Source organism: Acanthaster planci, linkage group LG02 (assembly GCF_054643075.1).
Source record: "Acanthaster planci isolate LZ-2023a linkage group LG02, COTS_SCS, whole genome shotgun sequence".
Lineage (NCBI taxonomy): Eukaryota > Metazoa > Echinodermata > Asteroidea > Valvatida > Acanthasteridae > Acanthaster > Acanthaster planci.
Window position 1 is genome coordinate 13,145,818 of NC_141778.1, and position 26,313 is coordinate 13,172,130.

Here is a 26,313-nt window from a genome sequence, read left to right on the forward strand (position 1 = left end):
ATTGTCCTTCACAAAAATGAACAAAGTACAACATGAGCGATTGGAGACAAAATCAAACATTGAGCGTGACTGGTCATTTATTTTACAAACGAATTTGTAGTTAATCGCCTATGAATTTGACAGAAAATGTTGTTTTGAAAACCTATACGCAAAAAGGCTTGCGCTGAGCCACTGCTTGAACCACAGTCGCAAAGTCTACACCCGAAGACCCACGGCTGGGTGTGCTGAACGCAACAAGCAACGACCTAACAGTTGTTGCAGTCAAAGAAAAGGCGTACTGGTGAAGCCTGATTATTTACTCCAAGTCAGGCTTTGGATTCATGGCGGTGGCCTAAGTCTGGCTATGCATCTGTTGACGGGTCTCTCCTTGATGTTTCCGTGCGCGTCATTGTGGTGATCATAGAATACCGTCTGCAGTGAGTGCTAGGATCTGGACCAGTAATTAGAGAATTATAGAATGCGGTATCCGGCACCCACCAACCCCCTATTTTCTTAATTCTCAGATACTGTTGTTATGTTCGGGGATATCAGACCCCCCCTTGCACCATGAAAACAATTCCACAGTTTTCGCTAATACAAGAGGTTATTTTGTTTGTTAATTTGTGTTTTTTCCCCAATTTTTTCGCACAACTTTGACTATGCTGAATTTCAAAAGGTGACGATTATATTCGCGCTGCATACATCTAAACACAGGCAGGCATCCTACACATTACTTCATACTTTATTTCCCTAGCTTGGGCTACTTTTCCTAAAATATATTGCTAGTGCAGAAAATCGATAAAGTCAACATAAGCTTGTGATGAAGTATCTCCTTAAATGTCAAATAATTTACCTCGCTGCCTCAGGAGTCATATTCAGCGACATCTCACACAAAAGAATGTTAACACAAGCAGAGATAATACAAACATCAATATTCGAGAGAGAAATGGTTCAGAAGTGAATCAGTGGGCAGTTGGACTGGCAGTTAGTTTCTAAAACTGTGAACAGCGCCCTCAGTTGACCCTAGTCAGTCAGGCCAGGCCAAGCGCCAGCAAAGCGTGGAATATTCAAATGGTTAAGCATGCTCTCATGACAGTCAAAATTGGCAACACTTCGGGTTTTACTTTGTATCTCTTAGCTATCCCAGGAAATCCCTCTCTGGAACTAAATGGTAAGTTGTCGACTCAGACATCCTCAAGTTTATGACCCTTGACCCTGGCCTTGTCCTGACGCCCTTTCTGGTCTTGACAACGGCTGGGACCACACCCTTTCATGCTAGACAGACTTGATGCCAACTGTGACCGTTCCTCCAAAGTGAACAACTCCTGTCGTGACTACTACTCTCGATTCATTGGGGAGATCAGTCCTCTCCATATGGAGGAGTCGACTCTAATCCACAGCCTGATCGGGGTGAAACTCATCCTATTTGTCAAATCGGCTAAGTTTAGGAATAGGGTGTTTGAGATGAAAGGCACTTACAACAAAATGTTTTATTGCAAGCAAATGACGAAGAGTAGGCCTAAATGTATGAAGGAACCTAAAACCTTTATCACAAAGAGATGGACGTTTCAAGCTCTGATAGTTTGGGACGATGCATAAACTTTGATTCCCCAAAGTTCAAAAAGTGTGAGTTACAAACGTACACTGAAATCTGAAATAGACTTGGCTAAGTTGAACAACAGAGAATTGGTGATCATAGCACAACATGGTTACTAGCACTTTTCCCAAAGTATCATACGAATGAAGCTGTTTATAGTAACACCCCCCGGGGGAGGCAAGGGACCTGGAAAAGGGATCTTTATTGAGACATGTCAACCATTGTGGCTGGGATTGAAGGACTTCAGAACTTTACTAAAAACACCTTTACTAACAAGTTGAAGATAACCCCCCAACTCCATTTACGCAAAAGTAATATAAATCATAAAAGAGTTATATACAACAAAATATTTGCTTTAGGATTAGCAAGATGCCAAATCTTGACTGCAAATTTCCTTAGACTGGTTTAACTCATATTGAATATTTTGATTAATTATACTTGAGGTCTTTGAATGATATTTTTTAAAACATCACTTGATGCTTTATCAAAAACCGTGTTTGCCATTTTTGCATCCCACTGGGCATCAAAAGAAGTTGTTTTAAAACGGTTATAGTTTGTGATGATGCCTCTACGGCAGGGTGTGATAGGCACATATATGCCATTCTGGATATTGAGCTTCTCGAAAAGTCACATGGCATTGATGAGCAGTTATATTATGACTGAGTCTTCATTTCATTCTTGGAATGTATTAACTTGAGTTCCACTCAGAGCGAAATAATGCAAGAATAACTGATGAACTGGAAGAATGAATTTAATTACTGGTGTAAAGATGACGAGTAAATATACCAATCATGCGAAGAAGAATAATGAAGAATATAAAGGAGCAATGAGATGGAGGAGACCAACACAAAGCAAAGCTTCTTGAGTGCAAATCCCCTTGATAATGACGGCGAATTATGAAGACAAAACTGTAACAGTGACAAAACCAAAAACCAACCAACAAACGAGTGGGCCAAGTCGATTCATACAAAATCTACCGGTAATCACAAAGTGACATCAGGTGAAACATTCAGAAATCATACATCAGATCTGGTTTCGGGATAAAGAAAACATGAAATTGTGAATAATGTATAAAACAAAATATATGTAAAAGGACCAAGGCAAATAGAATGAAAAAAAAAATAAAAGGATAGGACAAGAACTCACGCAGGGACAAGGACATTTTGCAAGCTGGAAGGAGAAATGTTACAGTTGCGGAACCGTTATTAATGCTGAAGGCAATCTGCAAAGTCTATTTTGAATGAAACATTTGCAGTCTAAACCAATTCTAGTCCTCTGCAATCCTTCCAGAACGTCTGCTCTTCTAATGAAGCGCTAGCGTGTAATGGACCGCGGACACATGTTACCCGCCGTTATATCAACACGCGTTGAAAGGCTAACATTTCAAATCACTGTGAAGTATGTGCCCGAAATTTGCTTATCCATTCCAATTTCAGATCGCCAGTGCACTCTCCGTTACGTCCACTAGACCCGTTAACAGGGCCTTATACGTACATGTACACTCCTTCGTCGATATACTGGCCCCTGCACCGATTGATAGTGATTTCTTTCGATCATGTTTATCTGGGATGTCCAGGGATGTTATTAGACATCTGCTGGGTTTTATGAGTTAAAATTGCACAAGTATATTCACTACTTACGGGGCTATCTATTCCCTAGGTTGCTATTCGCAGAAAACTCGCTTTTCCTCGGTCGGAGGAAAACATTTTTCCTTCAGTTGCATTTTTCCCACTCCGGACAGGAAACTAGCCAAGGGCGATGTTGCGTACAGGTATTATAAAGGGACCGGTGGCTAGCTGCGGTTTAACGTGGGCGATAGCCCTGTCAACATGAATGCTGAATATTTAAATTTTGTCAGACCAATTAAGTTGCGGCGAGAAGCGAATAAAACACAAGTACCTATCCTTGGTACGTATCTGTCGATCACAGTAATATAATATATTTTTCAATGATTTTCATGGACAAATCATTTTACGGCAATTTATCTCAAATCAGCGGTTACTGTATTAAATTTTAGATAAATGAGTAATGAAGAAAAAACGCAAAATTTTCTCTCAGCTTCTGCTTGATTGGTGCATTGAGCGGGCATCGTTTCCTCATTTACATACACTCGGCAGGATTCTACTGGATTCATTCCCCGCTACCGGCCGCGTAATTTTTTCCTAGGAAGGTCAGGGTTAGAAATACGCGTGGTGAACTGCAAGCTCGATCAATTTAGTGGACACTTACAAACTTAAGTGCTGAGGTAAATGTCTGTCTTCACTTCCCTATCTTAAAAACATCCGCCAACCAACTAATTCCCCCCAAGAAAAATAATTTCTACATGCAGACTCGAACCCTCGGCTTGTGGGCTGCATGTATAACGCTCTTCAAACAGAGCTACCATGCAATTTTGCTGTGTCTTTTATGGTTATTCCAAAGGTTAAGATACACACATTTTATTGTAATTACCACTAAACGTCCTGGGAAAAATTACACCTACCAGTCCTTACGTTCAAAGGACGTCTGTAAGACGTCTGGAGACTACGTACGAGACGGAAACCAGTCTAATTAGCTGCGACACAAATAAGGCTGCATCCGAATCTCTTGTCTGGAGCTAGGTCTTGGTCTGCGTTCCATTGGAAATGCGTGGAGATGCGTAGACAATAGAGCTAGCCGTAGCTCTGGAAGCCCGTTTCGGACACGTCCTATGCCATAATTTTCTATGACTACTTGGATCGACAGGTCCTCTTGCGGATCTGAACGAAATTCGTATGTACTGAAGTCCAGGTGCAAACTAGACAGGCTCTCCGTACAGGCTACCATCACTAAACCATATAAAGCAGTCTGTGTAATGCACCCCCAGTATGGTGTGGTTCAACTCAACCCACCCCTACAAAACACTTTTAATTTAAACGGCCGGTAAATATTCCGATTTTTCGAGTTCCCTCCAACCCCCTTCCCGCCGTAACGGCACTCCAAACCGTACACGTGTGTTTGAACAGTTACGTTTTGTATGGCTTGGTCACTCAGCAAAATGTGCTGGTCAGTGTTTCTTCAGTCGGTGTGTCAGTCGACCGACTGACACACAGACTGAAGACTGAAGTTGGATCGAAAAAAAGATGTATAGCATTGCACTTCTTTTCTGAGTATAACATACATGACTTGGTGAAGTTTAATTAATTGACAACCTTGATATAATAGCCTGCTAAGATTATGCCAAACTCAACCTACTGTCAAACACCACTGTGGAACACTTCCAAGCAAATTGGACATCTACATTAATGTCTTTACTTTTCTCAGTAAACCTTAAACAAAAGTTCTTTAAGTTAGTTTTTGTTCAATCTAACAGCGCTGGAAACCACCATGACAGAAGCATACATGGGTAACATTGCTGAGGGAACAGTCTATAATAAGGGGCAGTATACAAGTTTTATGACTGTATTTAATGTTAAGAAAGTGCTGTCTTTTTTGCAGACGTCTGTATCTTTCCCTTTATAACGTTGAAAGCTGGTCGATTAAAATCCACTCCATCGAACATGTACACATAATAACCATTAGATACACGATACTTTTGATAGTAACTGTAACCTTCTTTGTTAAACTTGTCCATCTGATAAAAAATCATCTTTTGTGATATTCTAAACAATCACATGTTTCGAGTTTTTCAATTAATAAAAAAATAAAGCTTTTTCTATCTAAAAACGACATGCAATAAATGTAAATACATGTAAGTTTTCAACATCTACAAACCAATGAACCACTGGCTACGTCTTGATTTATCTTTAATCTTAAACGTGTAAACGAAAATTGATAAGTGCTATCAAGTTTAAAAGAGTACACAATATTATGACCTTTAAGTACTGAGTAAATGGCGACGGACAAAATACTACAGACCCACTGAGGATGTCACTGCATACTTTCCCTTTGTATATGTAATAACAGCCGAATTTGTGGTGTTTAAGACCACAGAAACGTTTATCCTCACTGTCTATGATGGTGAATATTGGAAACAAGGGCCCATTCTTAGGAGCTTCCTTAGGATTGATCCCTTTCGACGTAACCCTAAAACTTCCACAAATTTTAAATCTTGTTTTGATTTATCAGAGATTACAAAATCAGAGGAAGATCACAGGTGGGCTTTTATTGTGCCGTTTACCTACATACAGTCAATGAACTTACAAATAAACATATGAATTCTACGGTCTTCAAACCTGTGCTTGTCCGGCTGTTCTAAACATTTCTACTAATGCCTAAACCTGCATTCGTACCCCGATCGAATATGAAACATGGAGCATATACGTTTCATTTTCCTAAATAGAATGAATCACAATTCATCTAATTCTACATTTCAGAAGGTTGAAAATAAACACTCTATTACAGACCAAATCTACAATACATGATCCGTAGCCTTCAAGAATAAACGAGAAAGAGAGAGGGGGAGACGAGCATCTGTTTCCTCTCAATACAGACGTTCCGGTTCCTAAAGGATCTAGAAAATGCAATACAAACAAAAAGTGTGCAATCTGAAAATGATCATTTGTCTAATAATGTAAAGATGTGGTTTGATTCTAATTTAATGCGGTAAAGACCGCGAAATCGTTTGCACTTCAAGTACAAACTAAGGCCCCAAAAGTATCCAGTTTCTGATCAGCGCGCGTCGCCATTGACCCGCGCGTCGCTGCACCACATTTGGTTCCAGCCCCTGACCAGAAACTGGAGATACTCTTTTTTTTTGCCGAAAAGAAAGTTTGCAGAATTTTTCTCTTCATATTAATTTTCCTTTCATCGTTGCCATCTTCCCGTGCTGTGCTGAAACCGTTACTCCTGGCATATATGCGGTCTTTAACAATTCTCGCACTAAAAAAATTCTGATTTGTCACTCCATTTAAAATGACACGTTCCATCACTCAGTAACTTGTATCAGACCATCGCTATCACACCACTTATCGAAAACGATAATAATAATTTCATTTCAAAGGAATTGTTTAAGTACATAACTTTATGTTAAATAAGAATACATGTGTATCACATTTTGAATGCAGCATATAATACCAACCTTTATTTCTTTTTAACTGGTTCGAACTAGAAAAATGAGTAGGCCTACAATAAACAGAAGAGTGGAGTAAACTAGACAATACTTTCGGAGAGAAATAACTAAAAGTGCCTTTATACCACCGGCATTCACAATCCTGATACATCACTGATACTTTGTTTTTCGGTTACATCTTTGTATCTTCAAATTCAGTCGTGAACCCTTCATTCACTTCATATGCGACATGTTTGTTAATGTCACCGTTTGTAGGCTGAAACCCATCTTTACCATTCAGGGCAGCTCTCTTGCCTTTGTACTTGAACTTGTACCCCATCACGGCCCCACAAAGGATGACCATGACACACAGCAAGGCTATGGTAAGGAAAATGAAGACCTTGATTAGCTTCTCGGCTTGTTGTTGGGTGAGCTTGAGCCCCAAGCTCTCAACGAAAAAGGTCTCCGAGGGAGTGCACTCCGGCTTGTCTGCTGACATTGTTGGCGGTTCCCCTGGCCCCGGCCGATGGAAGCAGTACTCCCGAGCTGCTGAAGCTAGCTTGGGTAGGTAGTCGTTCCAGAACATGACCTTGTCCTTCCTGTATCCCTGCCCAACCGTGCTGTTATTGAGCTGGATCAGGAGGTAAGTCTCTGAGTCGCCATACTCCGGCCAGTAGGTCAGGTTGCTGGCTTGAGCAGTGGTGTTAAGATCTGGGTTGACATTTGGGTCTCTGGAGAAGAAAGAAGCGATGAGGTATGATTGCAGCTTTCGACTATTAACCTCCTGACATTTAAGGGAGGTCGGGGCAAAGACAGCATCAGGGCATGTTATCTCCCACGTCATCATGGTTGAGTGTGTTTTTATTTTTCCCACCTTTAGATAATACCATTCTCGTGAGACCTCGTTTTGGACGTAAAGATTAAAAACACTAGGTTTTGAAATGAAAGTACAAGTACAATAATGAAACTTGCATTTGAGTGCAGCGTGTAAATACGTTTCTGTTATCGAGATTTTTTGTTGTGATGGCATTCGATGGGGCGAAATTTACCCTCTGGCTCTATATGAGCTTGTAGAGAGAACCACATGTAATAAAATCAGTGCTTAACCCACAAAACAGATCACTGCAAACAAGTTAGATTGTTACCAAAAGTAAAAATTCCAAAATTATCCGACATGTAAACGATAATAGTTTGACACTAATGCTGCTTTAGCGTCTTTGTCGCGCGCTGTTTACAACTTATCTTCTGTTCAGCACTGCTGTGAATTACAAGTGGATCCTGATATAAATTTCAGTCTATTTCGATCTGCATGTTTTATACTATCCAAGATAAGGCGACTAAGTGAAAATTGCAACAATTGCCAAATGAGGTATGGCACCAATGCAGTAGTCAGCTGCACAACTGACAACTGATACACTTTGAAACTTAAAATTCCAATTTGTAATCATCACTAGAAATTCATTCCTTTAACCATGCCCAGTTCTGAAGAAGTTCGACCAATAGCGTATGACCTTGTCGCTCAAATCCCGTTCTCCAACAGAAAAAGATGACCTCAACGGCAACCCCAAAACGTGAGGTAATCCCTCGCCATGGGGAGCCAGCGTAAGGCCAGGGTACCTGGCCATCGATTTCACTTCGATGGTCAAAGATGGCCCAGCGAAGTGAGGACAGGGAACGTTGGTTCCCGACGATATTGCCGATGTTGGATAGGTAATTAAAATCCAACATGAATTCAACCAGTGCTGTTATGTAATCGAAATCCTGCTCCCTTCCCTGGACGTTTGCGTACTCCCTGATAGCTGCAGTTTAGTTTTACCAACCCAACAAGAAGACCAAGTGAATCTTTAAACTGAACTCTTGTGACGCCTTTCTTACTATTGAATGTCGGTAAAACATCTTTTGCAACTTCAAGGATGACTGAACCGTCGCCGGATGTGTGTAAGATCAAGAAATCATGGCTAAGATTGGGATGGCCTACCGCTGATGATACAAATACATCATCAATTACTGGTATTCAGACTGCACTAAGGGGACCAAGATCACGTAAAGCGGTCGATAATACATCTTCCATTGACTTGTTCCGTAAACACTGCATGAGCTCATCAGTGGATGGAAAACTGCAATCCAACGCCCTGGGTAGCTACTAAAAAAACAAATAAATATTTGAAATAGGTCCACTGTGCGAGGCCACTCGCTTAAAAAGGGGGCGACTTTTGTTCGCAAACAAATGAAGCGAAACCGCATCGGCCCCTGCCGACTGGCCGAAGAGGGTGACTCTGGACGGATCGCCGCCGAACGCCGTGCATAAGGCACCCCCTTAAAAATGTGGTAATCAACTCCACCCAAGCTATGCTTCGCCCCGCGAAGTTGCGCCAGTTTGGTATGAACTATCGTATTACAGCCAGTGCCCGCCGTAACAGCCCAGATTACACACAAGGCAAACATTGGGGGGGGGCATCATTTTGTCCCGTCACAAGTGGAATGAATAACACTGGGAAATATTACTAGCCTGGAGATGTCATGGTATTTTATAGCATGGATGACCAAGCACTTAATATTGAGTGATGGTAACAAACACAATGTAAAACCAGCATACCGATCCATGCTTGATACCCTACGGGAAAAGTACAACGACAAAAGGTCACTGGCAAATATTTTTCAATTAAGGCGCGTCACTGTTCAGCATCCCAGGAGGAGACTCAAACTACAATTGAAAGGATGTCTTATCTCTTGGGAGTTGGAAGAGTTATTAAACCGAGGGCACTCTCCTGGTACAGCGCAATTCACTCTGTCAGGGGACTAGCTAACTTACCGATTGCTGCCAAAATGACTGTTCAAAGAAATAGCAAAACAACACACACACCCAAACGCAGCCATTGAATCATCATCCATATTTATGATTATGAGATTAGAAAGAAACATGCGGTAGGCATTTAGAAGAAAAAAGTATATGATAGCCTTAAGTCGACTCTTGTCATTCTCGATTGAAAAGTTTCTTAGTATATTAACAATTTCACCCACTTGTGTAACGTTCACCAATTACGATTTATGGACTTTATGCGTAGCGTTGACATGTCTAAAGTTCGCCCTCGACATTGTAATGAAAATTTTACCACGTTTCTGGATAAGTTTAAAGTTTGTGGTGACATTTGAATGAGTTCGACGGTTTTGAAGCAGTTTTCTACTGGTATTGGTAATGGTATTGTCTACTAAAGTGTGTTTCTTGTTCTTCTACTTGTGTGTATCCCAAGGATGTGGTTTTCAAAACTCTGTTCTGGGTTATGTGTACATTCTTTAACTTTTAATGAAAAAATAAAATAAAAAAAACAGCGCTTTGCGCCAGATGAAAGATTTAGAAGAATATTCCTGCAGGTTTAAGTTCAATCTTCAACAACAAATCGTCTCCAAATTGTTTGTTTAAAGCAGTTATTTTGGCCATGCTTATACTTAGGGCTTTTGATTTGCCTCTTTGACTTGGATAAGTGGTTGCTATTGCCGGCGTATTATGGCAGTATATTTCCTGTTCTGCTGCTTCAAGGAGACTATGGTATGGTAAAGAACGTGCTCATATTTTGAGGGAACAAAAGTTTATTCAATCGTGTATATCCCTTTCGGTGTAAATGTTGCAAGAATAAGGACAAATGACCAATGAAGAAATATTTATCAAGGTAATTTTTCGTTTTATTTGTACTATGCAAAGATTGGGTAGGATATCCCCAAACCAAATTTTGAATGAAAGGACGCACGCTTTCTTTTTTCCGATTTTTTCCGTAATTTTTGTCACGTTGCAACATATATTATTGTGCATTTCCAGAAAGTCACAATTCGCATCGTTTTCCCAAACACGCCTTGGAGTGGTCACAGATAATACTTCCAACTTTCTCAAATACTAAGACAAATAATTTCCATTTGTTCGAATGATTTGGATTTATTAAGTGTGCTTTATCTGACTTAGCATTTAGCCTACGAAACTGCTACCACGTTCTTAAAGTACACTACAATCGGTTCTACTTACCCGCTTTTAGCGAAATTTGACCAATAAAAAATGATTCTGTCACTCAGCAGCCTTTCCTGGTCGTTGAAAAATGATCCTAACTCAGCAAGTCCATTAAAGGGTAAACCAAAGAGGTACGACAAATCCTCGCTGTGGGGAACGAGGTTGAGTTTCGGCAGCTTGGAATTGGCTGAGCTGCGATGGTCGAAAATGCTTACATATATGGAGGGCGAATTGGGCAAAGTATTTATTGCTCTCTGCATTGGCGCCAAGTAGTTAGAATCGAGAAACATGTCCACCAAAGCCTTCATTCTTGCAAAGTTTTCGTCTTCAATAGCACGATTGATATACTTGTAACTAGTAGCTTTGCCTTTCACACCACTTCCAAGCAGATCATTCAAGAAATGGATCCACTCTTCTTTAGTGACCCCGACATCCGTATCAATGTCATTAGGCAAAATTACATTTATCACATCCAGTCCTGTAGAGCCATCTCCAGATGTGTATAGGAGTAGGACATCATGCTGAAGGTCAGTGCATCCTGTGTTCAGGGACAAGACATTGTTATCCATGACAGGAAAGAATATTTGTCGAGAGGTTTGGCTTGCAACGTACTGACCTGCAGAGAGCAGTTCTTCCATGGATAAATTCCGCAGACATCGAATCAGCTCCGCGTTGTCTATCGTTGATACAGAATGCACACCGGCTGCCTTGCCGATCTCTCTTGCGGTCTTATTGACAATCTCACCCTTGCCAAGGGCATAACTGGGTAAAAACACACCACTGTGAGCGGCTGCACGATGGAATAGAGGTCTACTGTTGTTCGCTAAAAGATGCATGAAGACAGACGACCCTCCCGCTGATTGTCCGAAGAGGGTGACTCGGGACGGGTCGCCGCCGAACGCTGCGATGTTCTCGTGAACCCATTGCAGGGCCAGCTGCTGGTCTAACAAACCGAAGTTTCCCGGTGCGTTGTCGTCATTGGTGGATAGAAAGCCAAAGACATTGAGGCGATAGTTGATGGTGACCACAACGACTTTTCCCCGGACGGCCAGAGCAGACGCGTCGTACCCGCTACCCTGACCCGTCTCAAAACTCCCACCGTGGATCCAAAACATAACCGCTGTGCTACCCTTACTAATGTTGAACGGAGTGTACACATTTAGCGTCAAGCAATCTTCACTTATAATTTGTGCTTGTTTGGGGATATGAACGACGTAATCTGGATAAAACTGGGCCACACCAGAGATATTCTGAGGACACGAGGGTCCAAAACTGTTGGCATTGAATATTCCATGCCATCGAGACTTTGGGACAGGTGCGCTGAATCTCAAAGCCCCTACCGGAGGCTCAGCGTACGGTATACCCAAATATACATACAAGTCATTCGTTGTGTCGTTGCCATCGTACGATAGGTGGAGTCCTCTGACCAAGCCCGAGGTAGTGTTGACCATTGGGTTGCAGTGAGCAAGCAGCGGAAAAAACGCCATCAAAACACAGGCGACAATTTGGGAGAGGGATGGAGCGACAGCCATGCTTTCCGTTTTCTATAGAATCGAACTGCTTTAGAGAGAGCACGGCAAACTGAACAATTCCTTCTCGATGGCACTCACATCCAGTTCACGTTGCCCTGCGTTAAACTGGCACTCAGTCACTGAATTCGTACAATCTCGGTAAGAGGTCAAAACACTTCACTTAATTCTTCGTTGGAATTCAACTGCAAAAACATTTCTAAATACTTCACAAAGCAATGCGCTCTCTTTATAGCTAACTCTGTGATTTACTCAGGCTCGGAATTTTTTTACTATTCAAATCCGTGCGGACAGAAATGCTGATGCAAAAAGTTTGCACTGTCATATCTCTGCCATATGTTTGCTTTCGCGAAGATCTGCACATGCCTATACATATTCCCATGTATTTACAAGTCCACAAAGCTATACTTACAGCAAAATTTAAAAACAAATCACGTTTTGCAAACTTGAAGTGGAAACAACCACAGTAAGAATAATCTCAGTTAAGACTGGTTTTTATCCCATTTGAATTTAACTAAATGAAAAACGATGGCTGAGTTAAACACGCACGACGGACAAAACTGGCAGACACGGGACCGCTTTCAACAATAATACATGTGCTGGTACTTTGTAATTGGTGCCGAATGGGAAAAATGCCCACGGTATACTGTGTCCGCAGTACCACCCGGTCCATGCATACCACTTTCGGTATTTGACAAAACAAATTCAGGAATATGAGACGGTGCTATTACCGAGAACAACGTGGAGATAGATCCCAAGAATGTCTCTGCCACTCGTTTAATAGGCAATTTTAAGAGGTATGCAATCTTCGGTAACGAACTTCTACATTAGAGAAGTTTGACACTTTGGAAAAGTGGTCTTTCGTTAGTTTAGCACTTTGTGAAGGAACCCACATTTTAACTGATAAATTCAAGATACGGCCTCTCATTTCCTAAATGTATCATTCTGTGCTCATGTTTACAATAATGGGGACAATGCAATAATGAATATATTTTTTAAGAATACGGAATGCAAAGGTGTTGATCAATTTTTAAGTATCAGCCTTTACGTACTTTATCCTTTCACGTAACCATGCTAATTAGTGAGCATTAATTTTTTTCTGACATTGAGTTGAACACGTTTATTTCCTTTCATGGAAGAGTCGACAACATCATTTTTTTTTGTAACTTATTGCGGATGAAAACTTAACCGACAAAACAGTCTTATTTACCTACCCGCTCTTTGCAAAGTTCGACCAGTATGTGATCATGCGGTTGCTCAAAATCGTCTCCTGAACTGTAAATCGATAGCCAAGCCCTGAAGCGTTGTATGGTAAACCAAAAATGTAGGACAGGTCTTCGGAGTGTGGTGAGGCCTGCAGCCAGGCGTACCTGGGATTAGTGCGACTCCGGTGGTCGAAGACACTCATGAACTTGGAGCGGACCGTGCTGAATCTGTCCACAGTTTCTGGGATATCAACGACGAAATTCCAGTCAGTCATGAAGTCCACAACTGCTCTGCCTCGGGACGGGTCATCCAAGGTGGACTTGCCATATGCAAAGCTGATGGCCTCTCGCTGCAGAGATGAACCCCACAAATATCTCAAGAGTAGAGTCCACTGGGTGGGTGTGATCCCAGTGGACAGGTTAAGGTCTCGAGGGATGATGCGAGGAAGCGCCTCCAAGATGACTGATCCATCACCTGTGGAGACGGACACAGTGAGATCATGATGTACCTGAGAGTCACTAGACACTTGATCATCATACGACAGGAAATGACCGTCAGTTGTTGGCATCCAAATCATTGGCAGTACTACCTGTTTCTCTACTTCTGACCCTGCCTCTAGTAATTCATCTGTGGATCTCTCCCGTAGACAATTTATCAAGTTCGTCGTGTTGGGTTGCGTACAGTTTGCTTCACGGCCGACCCATTTTGCGAAATAGAGGGCAGTTGAGCCATGGATGGCGTGGCCTGGTTGGGATAATCCGCCAATGGCCCCGACACGATGGAAAAGACGACGGCTGTTTGGTGCGAAGACGTGCAGACCTGCCGCCGCTCCTCCAGCCGACTGACCGAAGAGGGTGACTCGGGACGGGTCACCGCCGAACGCAGCGATGTTCTCGTGAACCCACCGCAGGGCCAGCTGCTGGTCCAACAAACCGAAGTTTCCCGGTGCGTTGTCGTCATTTGTGGATAGAAACCCAAAGACATTGAGGCGATAGTTGATGGTGACAACAATAACCCTCCCCCGGACGGCCAGAGCGGACGCGTCGTATCCGCTACCCTGACCCGTGGCGTAACTTCCGCCATGAATCCAAACCATCACCGCTAAAGCCGATTCGGGTGGTCGGGAGCAATCACGAGGGATGAACACGTTGAGTGACAGACAGTCCTCACTCATAACCCTTGCTTCCTCAGGTATCTGAACAACGTAGTCCGGATAAAAAGCAGCCACATTTGACATGTTCTGAGGGCAAGATGGCCCGTATCTGGTCGCATTCAATACTCCTTGCCAGGGTTTTCTTGCTAAAGGAGCTTTGAATCTTAGCCGGCCTATGGGAGCCTCAGCGTAAGGTATCCCAGCATACAAGCAATAGCCTGCCCCGTCCAGTTCCCGTACTAATCCCTGAAGTTTACCCCACGCAGTTTGAACAACAAATCCTTTCACAGAAACGCACAAAACTGCCAAAAGGGCAATGGAAAACATTGAAATGCAGCCCCGGAGAATCGTCATTATTGCAGGACGATTTCTACTCAGCGTGTCGCGGCAGGTATTGCACGTTCATGAAAAAGCTTAACGGCCTGTCATCGGCGCACCAAGAACGACACACGACCAGGTGTGCTCGCCTTTGACACAAGGCCAATCAAACATGTCTCGCTGACAACATCGAGGGAATATGTGAACAGTTTTGCTGGTGGGTCAGAGACCTGCAACCTGATAGATATTCCTTGCGGTGACGACGCCTTAAGGCGTTGAATGGGTACAGTCGTGCGTAATCCTTTCCCAACACAACCCGGTACTTTCTTACTTTGTGCTTTTTCATGTTCCTCAAATGTAATATTTCGTCACACAGGTCCTCTGATTGTCAGTCGGATAAATAAAGCAATTTTAAACATCACCATCCAAAGATACAAAGTGCTTATTAAATGCCGTTTTCGCCTTCGTTTTAAAAGTTTAAACAAGTTGTTAATTTTGGCTGTCAACTCATTTGTCAGTTTGAAAAAAATAGACACGTATCCGCCCTCTGGGTACTCCACTGGTCTTTACAGTTATGCGTAACCATGGCATAAAACGTTGGATGGGCAGCAAATCGTCTCATCATAACATACGAAAAACGGGTCTGGTGGTTGGGTATGGGTCTGGTGCTGGGTTTAAGCATTTATGATGTGCATGACAGAGTACAGTTAGAATAAAGGGTGCCAGACTTGTTGCGACAAACCGACAATGTTTTAATTGGTCCAGCGTTCATGTAATTTATTTCAGTGAGCCACGAGGCAGTCCATGGGCCGGGTCATTTGAATTACTGATAGTCTGGAAATGATTTTGCTGTGTTTGTTAAGCCTGCATTTATAATTCCCATGGCTAGACCTAAGCGTTTGCTGATCAGATGTATTATTCTCTTCCATCCAAGAAAACGTTTGTCGTCCCAACCCCTCATCTACTGTCTAAAGAGTCTGGTGCCACACTAGTTTTTGGCAGTAAAGTTTTAACATAATTGTTCAGTTTACCAGTCAAATCTAAAATTGTTTTTATCGTAAAACAACACATTTCCTCCTCTTGATGTTTCAGATGAGATATAAAGATTTGCATATGGACAAGCAGTGTAGGGGTATTTACGGTATGTAGGAAATATTTCTTTCGTGGGTCCTGAAACGAAACGATGGACTCAACATTTTGGGCAATATGCTCAGCCCGTTGGCAGAAGACTGTCTGTATGTTAATGTACACCTTTTTTCCGTTTTGGGGGATATTTTCATTTTCTGTTTCTTTGATTGGGGCACCGTTTTTATATTCTATGGTTCTCATTTCCGACTGACCCTATTTTAGACTTCCGATCACGGGAAAAAAAGCTTTTTTCCCCCGCCGACCCTGCTAAAAAGACCTAACCCCCCCAAAAAAAACGAAGGGAAAAAAATGGCCAACATGACCTTTGAAAACAAAAGCCCTGAAAACTTACGATTTCGCAAACGACCAACAGCGACAGTCGGCGTTCGCATGAACATTCGGTATACCGGGCCTTTCCGTGGCCCACTGAGGTTCGTGCATAGCCCTACACCCAGCAACATGGAATTTTTTTAAAGGATTTTTTTCCCACCGACCGACCTTATCTCAAGTGGTAAAAGAAATGAGAACCATAGAATTTAATAAGGGCGCCCTTATCGCTACCCACTTCAAATTAGGTCGGCTTTTGTTGAATCTCTCCTAACTTGGTCTGTAGATAAGGCTTAAACGGCCACAATGATTGGTTCACCGATTTGAGGGGCAAGTACACTGAGCAAGTGTTCATCCAGTAGGAACGCTGCGCATGTGTAAACACCATGACTGAGTTCAGGGACATTGAAGTTGTACAAGGTCTAGTGTACGACGGACGCAGAAATTTGCAAATCGGACTCCCTTTGGGGCCCAGTCGACGGAATTAATTATGGAGGTTTAATCACGAATTGCCAGATTTATTTTGGCCTTGTATACCTCACGGAGCAAAGGGCCGATAACTAATATCAAAACAACGTTACCATACGGACGCTCCCACCGGGGAATGTTCACTATGCATACCTTAGCATCCGAGCCGACGTCCTGGTGCGAAGACATTTTAATTGGATTTCATGAATCACTAGAGCAATTTTTTTGTCAGTTTGACAACGAGCTACGTTGACTCATCACCACGTGACACGAAACACTCAGCATAATAAGCAGTATGATACATTATAAGCTGCATAAAATGCAGCAGAATTATTCTGTTTCATTATATTAATACTGAAGAGTGGGTCTATGTTCAACACAAAGCAATCCTCGCAAAAACCACTCTTTTGCACCACAAGCGTTGCGACAATATCGTTACAACATAGGCCCACTGTCAAATCAGTGTGTGTGCAGTGGGCTTTATCAAAACATAATGTCAGTGAAAGTTACAAAGAGCCAAGCAGCACTTTAAGAAAGAGAGTAATGATTTATGAAGCAATAATAATAAACTTCATGGTCGAAAATCAACACGAAACCGGCGTGAACTCGGTTGTTGTGTTTGAGTACAGTAAATTTGGTTGTTGAGCAGTTTAAGGCGGCCTGTGTACTATAAAACGGTCCATGCAACGAATCATTCTTAGAACTTACTTATTGTGCAATTTCCATACAATATGAAAGCTTGGGTTACGTTTATTGAAAGTGTATTTAAAAAAAGATCATGCTTTACAGGGCAATTGGGGAAGCTAATGCCGTGATGTCTTTCAGGGAAGTTTGATCGTCGCCCAGCGCCCGAACAGGCCGCGGGGGGAAGGGCTGATGACTTTGCACTGTGGTTGGCTACTTTACAGACGACCTGTGACCGCGAGGATATCAATTCCTGTTAGCGCAGCGTTATTTTATTCTATTTATTTGATGGGGGGGTCGCAAATGACAATGCTTTCGCATGGACAAAGTGTCGGCAATGGCCTTGGTACAATCACAGTGTCGTAATTTATTTTCTCACTAAGTATCACTGATCACGTGTCTTTGGGGAATAATTTTCAAATCATCAGTTATCTTGATCAGTTTTTGGATGATCAAATAAAGTGCAGTGAGAAATTTTCAGCAATAAGAAAGAAAATATATCGAATTTATTACCGCCGCTGGTGTAACGCATCGAGTCAGCTCGCGCGGCTGGCAGAAATTTACCCAAAATGCTCTGCGCGTCGTTAGCTGTGACCCCGTGTGACGTATTTCCTTCACTAAAATCTGTCCAAGGCTGTGCCATCAGCTGAGCGACGAGCGAATGGGGGAAGATACTGTTTAGTTGCTCATTCATATTTCTGAGAAAGGGTTACTTGTTGCCATGTCACAATAAACCATGTTAATAAAGAAAAAAAGAAATACAGGAAAGCAAAATATGAAAAATTCTAGCAGTTTCTGTGCACTAGTCGGTGCAAAATTCGGGTTTTCTCCAGCGGATGACATCACAATTTTACTCATGAATAGAAGAATTTTATGTGGTAAAGCCCGTACGCCGATCTACGTGTATATTGTATTCAGCACGGGAGAAGCTATACTAAGACAAACTACGTATCCATATAACACAATTTAACGAGCAACGTGCGACGCACGGTATCTTCAATCACTTTCTGACTTACACTCGATAAGAAACTTGGCTCCAAAGAGAGAACTGTACAGTAAAGGCTTACGTCAATCCTTCCATTTTCCTGTGCTAAAAGGAAACCTACAAGACCTGTTGATTTAAAGCCAAAAAGTCACAGATGCTTACCCATTTTCAAGATGTATTTGAAAGATGCTTACCCACTTTTTGCAAAGTTGGACCAATAAGTGATAACTCTATCGCTGAGAGCCTTTTCTCTATTTGTAAAAAACGATCCCATTCCAGAACTGTTAAATGGCAGTCCAAAAAGGAAGGGCAACTCTTCACTGTGAGGCACGAGGTTGAGCCTAGGAAATCTCTGGTTAGCGGAGCAGCGGTGGTCAAAAATGCTGACGTGTATGGAGCGCGAATTGGGCAAGACGTCTAAGAATGGACGCAGGCCTATCACGTAATTCCAGTCCATCATCGTGTCCACAAGAGCTTTTAATCGGGCAAATCCCTCATTCGTCTGAATGGGATCGATGTATTCGTGACTAAGAGCAAGCTTGCCAACATCTTGAAAGAAATATAAGCCACAGTACGCATCCCACTGTTCCTCCGTTAAACCGACTGAGAAATTATAGAGATCGGGCAGGAACATTTTGATGACCTCAAGAGCGACTGAGCCGTCTCCTGAAGTGAACAGCATCATGATATCGTGTTGCAGTTCCAATCTTCCTGTCTTGAGTGTCACCACCATGTTGTTATCAGGGGTAGGCACCCAGACCTGATGCAGGGAGCTCTTCGCAACTTCCAGCCCGGCCGAGAGGAGCTCCTCCATCGATAGTCCACGCAGACATTCGACCAGATCCGAGTCCGGGCCGTAATCACACCCAGTTGCCTCGGCGATTTCTCGAGAAGCACTTCCTGGTAAAGCAAATTCAGGATGGCTGTAACCGCTGTGAGCTGCTGCCCTGTGAAATAGAGGGCGACTTTTGTTGGCAAATAAGTGGAGAGTGACAGAGGCACCACCGGCTGATTGTCCAAAGAGGGTGACCCGGGACGGATCGCCACCGAATGCCGCGATGTTCTCGTGAACCCACTGCAGGGCCAGCTGTTGGTCCAACAAACCGAAGTTTCCTGGCGCTTTCTCGTCACCCGAAGAGAAAAACCCGAAGACATTTAGTCGGTAGTTGATGGTAACCACAATAACTCTTCCCCGGACAGCCAGAGCAGACGCGTCGTACCCGCTGCCCTGACCAGTCTCAAAACTCCCACCGTGGATCCAAAACATCACCGCTAAACCGGATCCACCCTCGTTGGACATAACAGGGGTGAAGATGTTCAGCGTTAAACAATCTTCGCTGATGTTGTGAGCATTGGGAGGAATTTCCACCACATATTCCGGATAGAAGATAGACACGGCAGAAATGTCTTGTGGGCAAGAGGGTCCGTACGCGGTGGCGTTGTACAGAGAATCCCATGGTGCCTTAGGGACGGGTGCCCGAAATCTCAGCCTACCGACGGGCGGCTCAGCGTACGGTATACCCAAGTACCGATGATATGAAACTCCATACAAGTCCAACGTTTCTCCTTTTATTAAGCCACATGACGACCTAACGACACGAGCCTGCAACCACGTAGCTTGAGTCAGAAACAAAGTCAGGACCACAAATTTGTTGCAAGCCATTGCTAAGTAAACTTGACGGTTTGAGTGTCACATCCAAACTGAGTGTTGTTCCTCATCTTTAGATAAAAAATATAAAAACCGTTCAGCCTCTGATAGACCAGAACTGCTCAGGAAGATTGACAGCCCATATGGTAACTTGGAAGTCTAAGTTCATTCCCCAGCCATTTTCAAAGCACATGTCGTTACTTACCACCCCTGGTACAACCTTCCTCCTTTAGAAAGAAAAAATAATTGTCCTACAAGCAGCTGACATGACACGAGATGCCATTTGAATTTCTTAAGAGCTTACATGGCGGTTGAAGTCTGCAACACACACGGGAAATATAAAGAGCGGCACTCACTTTGTAGTCCCACTGAGTTAACTGTACTCTTGAATTTTCTTCAGACTGAAGTCATCCCTACAGAGTCAAGCAGGGGACAAGCTCAAAATATTTGATGTATTCTCCTGACACACAAGCTAAATGAGTTAACCTTATCACATCAGAATAGAAAATCGTGTTTATGGTAGTGCAATTAAGAAAAATCCAGCCGATTTTTCTGCTTTTAATAAATTAAAAAGGATCATAAGTTTCACTGTGTTTAAGCAGTTTCGGACGGCCTCTGTGCTGTTAAACGGTCCATGTAATGAATTGGTCGTAGACGTATTTATCCAACTTGAGCAGAAACGCCCCCATCGGTTGAAATAAGCCATATAGGTAGGGAGTGTTCATTTTGTTAGTAGCGATACGACTGCAACGCGTGTATTTCATAGTCGTTCGTGAACCATGAGCGATGCGCAGTTACTACCAGAGGAGCCTCCGTTGCTAGGAAAATAGCGCCCTCTTTTTTGGTAAAGTTCTGAGCCCATTGAGCGATTACTATTACTCTTCCAAACAATATAAAAACTATCATTTGGGGGTCACGTGTAATGAAAATGCATATTTACATGTTTACAATCACTGTTTTTCAAGGCAACTAAAGGCACTGTAATGCCTAGATGTCATTCGGGAAAACATTGTTTAGTTGCTGATTTAGATCTCTGAGAAAGGGATTATTCTTACTTATTATGTTATAACACTTAATCAAGTGAATAAAGGAGGGGAAACTATAGAATTCCATATCTGCCGTCGCCCGTCGTGCGTCGTCCGTCTTGCGTCGTCCGTCGTGCGTCGTCCGTCGTGCGTCGCCCGTCGTGCGTCGTTCGTGTTTTTTTTGGTCACGATTGCGCAGCGGTATTTTTTACTTTGATCCTTGATCGTTTCACATGTACATGTCCTTGTTCGATCGACCCACCATGCCTGACTCTCATTTTAGCAATAGAACTAGAAGATGTACATGTATTCGTTTTTGCAGTTGCGCCGAACTCCACTTGAAAGAAGGAATAATATCCCGGCATCGGTTAAGTAACGTGTATATGAAATAATACCTTTTTTGTCACATAAATAGATTAACAAAATAGACTTTTGTTAGGGTAGATTGTTTTTCACGATGACGTAGTTACTCTAGACGTAACTTTACTCGTTTACAACTTGATTTTAGGTCTATAGCCTATGCAATATTTCTGTCTGTCCCTGCACGATATCCCACAGAACGGAATATAAATAATAGATTATTTAGAATGTTTGATTCCTTAATAGTTTTCATAAGAGACAAACTGATTCAACAATATTTTGAGGGCGGGTATACCTACGATGAAATCTGCTTTATACTCCAAATTAGTTGCAGGTAGGCTCACAGAAGTCTTTTAAACAGTAGCGTTACTTGTTAGCCCCATAAGTAATTCTGATATGCTGGACAACCTGTTCTCATTGGTCTATCCACCATGGCATACACACCCACAAAAACCAACTCATCATATTTTCTGAAACTTAAACCAAGTGGTAATTGCCCCCTAACAATACATTTAATAAACAATTTGTTATCCACAGCACTGTCTAGTATTTCTTTATTTCAAGGTGAAATTGAGAGGACAAAATGGAATATCTGTGTCGGTTGGCAGATTTCTTTCTAGAATTTGATGAAAACAAGTCGGCACGTTTTTACAGTGTGCAAATTAGAATTAGACTGTGGATAAGTTGGCCTGAAATATTCGCTGAAAATGTTTTTCCCCAAAAAACACTTGGTTGAATTCTCAGAAAGGCAACATTTTCTTGTCAAGGGGCAGGAGTATTTTAGCATCATTGGCATTAATTATGGGACTAGTACTGAAGGTGGGATTTGTACTTGCCTTATTGGGAAAAGATCCTTAGAAGTGAAAGGAATCATCACATTGTCATTTGTTAAACCCCGGCTTTTGCAGGTCCTATGCAACCCATTTGATGGGCGACGCACGACGCACGACAAACGACGCACGACGGAAAATGGCATGTTTGGAACTGGTAAATGGCAGAATTGGGACACAACAAAAAGCAAAATGCGACGGACGACGGGCGACGGCAGATATGGAATTCCACAGGAAACGCAGGACAGGTCAATGTAACGATCAGGTATACCGTACTCTCAAAGGGGTCCATTCACGGTTTTTCTTCATGAATATGGAACAATGCAAAAACCAATAAGGTGCCATTTTTAAGAACCTTTTAAAACAGCTACCCCCCCCCATTAAAATAAGGTTGATTAAATCACAAAGGGTGAATTTTAAAGGGTCGTATTGTAAGCAATATTGCAATGCAAAACGCCTTTCAAATTGAAACAAAGCAAGTGCACTGATCTCCGTGTGCATTTTGTTCGGTATAGGTGAAGCTAAAGGCGCCTCTCCATGCACGTCAACACTTGCACCAAGCGTTGCGTGATCGTCAGAATCATCCCGGGAGCAATTTTGATGGCCCGAAAGCAATGCACGTGTTAATGGAGTCGATTTTTGTGTCCATGAAAGTGAAATGCCTGAACACATCGTGTACACAACGCACCCCCCAAAAAAACATACACATAGAAAGGCGCCTTCAGATGGAATAGGTACCCGTATGACGCTACGTAGCGAGCAACGTGCGACGTAACTTCATTAAGTCTCTGAGTTTGCACTCTGAAACAATCTTTGCACAAAAGAGAAAACTGTCTAGAAATGGCAAATGACAATAAATCTAATCTCTTATGCTGGAAAAAACAAGCCTTCAAAGCCTGTTGATTTGAATTGCATAAGTGGCTAATGCTTACCCACTTTTTGCAAAGTTGGACCAATAAGTGATAACTCTATCGCTGAGAGCCTTTTCTCTGTCTGTAAAAATTGAGCCCATTCCAGAACCGTTAAATGGCAGTCCGAAAAGGAAGGGCAACTCTTCACTGTGAGGCACGAGGTTGAGCCTAGGAAATCTCTGGTTAGCGGAGCAGCGGTGGTCAAAAATGCTGACGTGTATGGAGCGCGAATTGGGCAAGACGTCCAAGAAAAACCGCAAGCCGCGCAGGTAATTCCAGTCCATCATCGTGTCCACAAGAGCTTTTAATGGGGCAAATCCCTCATTCGTCTGAATGGGATCGATGTATTCGTGACTGAGAGCAAGCTTGCCGACATTCTGTAAGTAAGAGAAGTATAAGTCACAGTACGCGTCCCACTGTTCCTCGGTTAAACCGACTGAGAAATTATAGAGATCGGGTAGTGACTTTTTGACGACCTCAAGAGCGACTGAGCCGTCTCCCGAAGTGAACAGCATCATGATATCGTGTTCAAATTCCAATCTTCCTGGGTTGAAGGTCCACATGTTGTTATCACGGACAGGCACCCAGACCTGATTCAGGGAGCTCTTCGCAACTTCCTGCCCAGCCGAGAGGAGCTTCTCCATCGACAGTCCACGCAGACATTCGACCAGATCCGAGTCCGGGCCGTAATCACACCCAGTTGCCTCGGCGATTTCTCGAGAAGCACCTCCTGGTAAAGCTAATTCAGGATGGCTGTAGCCGCTGTGAGCTGCTGCCCTGTGAAATAGAGGGCGACTTTTGTTGGCAAATAAGTGGAGAGTGACAGAGGCACCACCGGCTGATTGTCCAAAGAGGGTGACCCGGGACGGATCGCCACCGAACGCCGCGATGTTCTCGTGAACCCACTGCAGGGCCAGCTGCTGGTCCAACATACCGAAGTTTCCTGGCGCTTTCTCGTCACCCGAGGAGAAAAACCCGAAGATATTGAGTCGGTAGTTGATGGTGACCACAATAACTCTTCCCCGGACGGCCAGAGCAGACGCGTCGTACCCGCTACCCTGACCAGTCTCAAAACTCCCACCGTGGATCCAAAACATCACCGCTAATTGGAATCCACCCTCGTCAGATATAACAGGGGCGAAGATATTCAGCGTTAAACAATCTTCGTTGATGTTCTGAGCATTGGGAGGAATTTCCACCACGTATTCTGGATAAAAGACAGACACGGCAGAAATGTCTTGTGGGCAAGAGGGGCCGTACGCGGTGGCGTTGTACAGAGAATCCCATGGTGCCTTAGGGACGGGTGCCCGAAATCTCAGCCTACCGACGGGCGGCTCAGCGTACGGTATACCCAAGTACCGATGATATGGAACTCCATCCAAGTCCAACGTTTCTCCTTTTATTAATCCACATGACGACCTAACGACGCGAGCTTGCAACCACGTAGCTTGAGTCAGAAACAAAGTCAGGACCACAAATTTGTTGCAAGCCATTGCTAAGTAAACTTGACGGTTTGAGCGTCGCATCCAAAGAGGCTCGATTTTGTCATCTTTAACTTAAATACCCCTTTGGGAAAAAAACACACTTCAAAACCAACTGTTCAGCCTCTGTGGGACTGGACCTGCTGAGGAAGATTGACAGCGCTCATGGCAACTTGGACGTGTGAGTTCGTTCCCCTGCCACTGTCAAAGCACATTGTCACTATATTTACCGCCACCCCTGGTACAACATCCCTCCTCTAAGAATAAATCACCTTACAAGCGGCTGACATGACACGAGATCCATATTTGAACGAAGAGCCGAATAAAACACTTTACATGGAGGTTGAAGTGTACAACACACATGGGATATATAAAGATCTACACACACTGTTTAGTCCCAGTGACTTAACTGTACTCCACTCCATACATCGTTTACTGACGACTGTTGACATTTTTCCAGACTGTACTTATTTCTAAATAATTACACAGCCAAGCAGGGGACAGGTGGTAAATATTGGATGAATGTATTCTCCTGACACACAGACTGAGTTAACCTCACATCACACCAAAATAAAAAATCGTGTTTACGGTAGAGCACTTAGGAAAAACTCTAGTTAAATTTTCTGATTTTAATAAACGAAAAATGATCTTAATTGTCATCATATTCTGGATTTTCTTCTCTGACGACAGACCATAAAAAGCGAGAACACGTCTAAATAGGCGTGAAAATTGAAAAGTGGGAGGGGGAAGAGTGCTGACACCACACTAGGGGACGATGTCCATGATACAGGTGTACATCTGTAAAATTATTCCAATCCTGCAGAACCTTACAAACGCCGTATTTATGACCCTTTGTTTTCCCTTTGTGAGTGCTTTTGAATACAGTTTGGTCTTATTGAAGTCCAAAACTTCTTCGCATTCCGCCTGATATTTTTCTCACCGACAAAAAGGGAAGGGGGTCAATAGCGCATTCCCAGTTAAAACGTGGGGGATTTGTATCCCAATCCCCCAGGATTCAAATGACAGTGGTCACAGATTGAACTTTGCTTTTAGTTGCAACTTCCTATCCGTGCTAGAGGTATTTTGTCTACAGCACTAGCGCAATCGACGAAAATGAAATTAAGTGAAAGGCCTCACAAAGCACACCGTAAAAACCAAAAGGCTTCCGTGGCATGGACTGAATACGACATAGATTGTTTACTTAGACTAGGAAGCAAGCGGACTCAGTTTGATCTGCTGAAAAAGGTAAGACGGAGCAATCAAAAGAGGGCGCTGTCATTCCAGAGAAAAGGTGAAGAATTTACGCAGGATTCTGCAGCAGGTGGCGGTTTATGTTTCCCACTTTTTTAAACGTAACTGTTTTGGAATAAATAGTAATATAAATTTCGTGATGTGATTGTTTGAGTAAATATTCTATTCAAAGAGGCAGATGGAATGGCCCATCTGCCGCTGAACAGAATTCTTTCCCTTGCTTTATCGCTCAACAATTGATATGTTTCTTTATTTACAGCATAAGCGACACATACGAGTTCAAAACTGTGTTCATTATGTTAAAAAGAAGATCGATGCCCTGTGTTTATTGACCGACGTACGATATACCATGAAGGAAGGACACAGAAGGAGTTACAACTCTGGCACATCAAATTGCTCGATGATCATCGCTGCAACTAGATTTTTGA

The 26,313-nt window shown here is 42.9% G+C and overlaps 3 protein-coding genes across 4 annotated transcripts; all 3 read right to left on the minus strand.

The window, feature by feature from the left end:
- Nucleotides 1–4,712: 4,712 nt before the first annotated feature.
- LOC110973290 (cocaine esterase-like) lies at nucleotides 4,713–25,198 on the minus strand. Of its 2 annotated transcripts, none has more exons than XM_087132856.1 (2): nucleotides 23,175–25,198; nucleotides 4,713–7,315 (listed from the first exon to the last, which is right to left on the minus strand). In XM_087132856.1, the coding sequence occupies exons 1-2, from the start codon at nucleotides 24,677–24,679 to the stop codon at nucleotides 6,778–6,780; spliced, it is 2,043 nt and encodes a 680-aa protein (XP_086988982.1). In that variant the 5' UTR covers nucleotides 24,680–25,198; the 3' UTR covers nucleotides 4,713–6,777. The 2 variants fall into 2 exon arrangements, with proteins under 2 accessions (XP_086988982.1, XP_086988981.1); XM_087132855.1 differs by lacking the exon at nucleotides 23,175–25,198 and adding an exon at nucleotides 10,600–13,304.
- Nucleotides 13,321–18,567, minus strand: LOC147799909 (cholinesterase-like). Its single transcript, XM_087132858.1, has one exon. The coding sequence runs from the start codon at nucleotides 14,821–14,823 to the stop codon at nucleotides 13,321–13,323; it is 1,503 nt and encodes a 500-aa protein (XP_086988984.1). The 5' UTR covers nucleotides 14,824–18,567.
- LOC147799910 (cholinesterase-like) lies at nucleotides 18,570–20,224 on the minus strand. The gene has a single exon (XM_087132859.1). It carries the CDS (start codon nucleotides 20,040–20,042, stop codon nucleotides 18,570–18,572), a length of 1,473 nt encoding a protein of 490 aa, XP_086988985.1. The 5' UTR covers nucleotides 20,043–20,224.
- Nucleotides 25,199–26,313: the final 1,115 nt, after the last annotated feature.

Bases quoted from the DNA above. Each gene is read 5' to 3' on its own strand.
- LOC110973290 (XM_087132855.1), bottom strand. From the start codon at position 12,113: ATGGCTGTCGCTCCATCCCTCTCCCAAATTGTCGCCTGTGTTTTGATG. The intron at 7,316-10,599 runs GTAAGTAGAACC...TTTCTTCTCCAG, and splicing joins TCAAATTTCGCTAAAAGCGG to AGACCCAAATGTCAACCCAG.
- LOC147799909 (XM_087132858.1), bottom strand. From the start codon at position 14,823: ATGACGATTCTCCGGGGCTGCATTTCAATGTTTTCCATTGCCCTTTTG.
- LOC147799910 (XM_087132859.1), bottom strand. From the start codon at position 20,042: ATGGCTTGCAACAAATTTGTGGTCCTGACTTTGTTTCTGACTCAAGCT.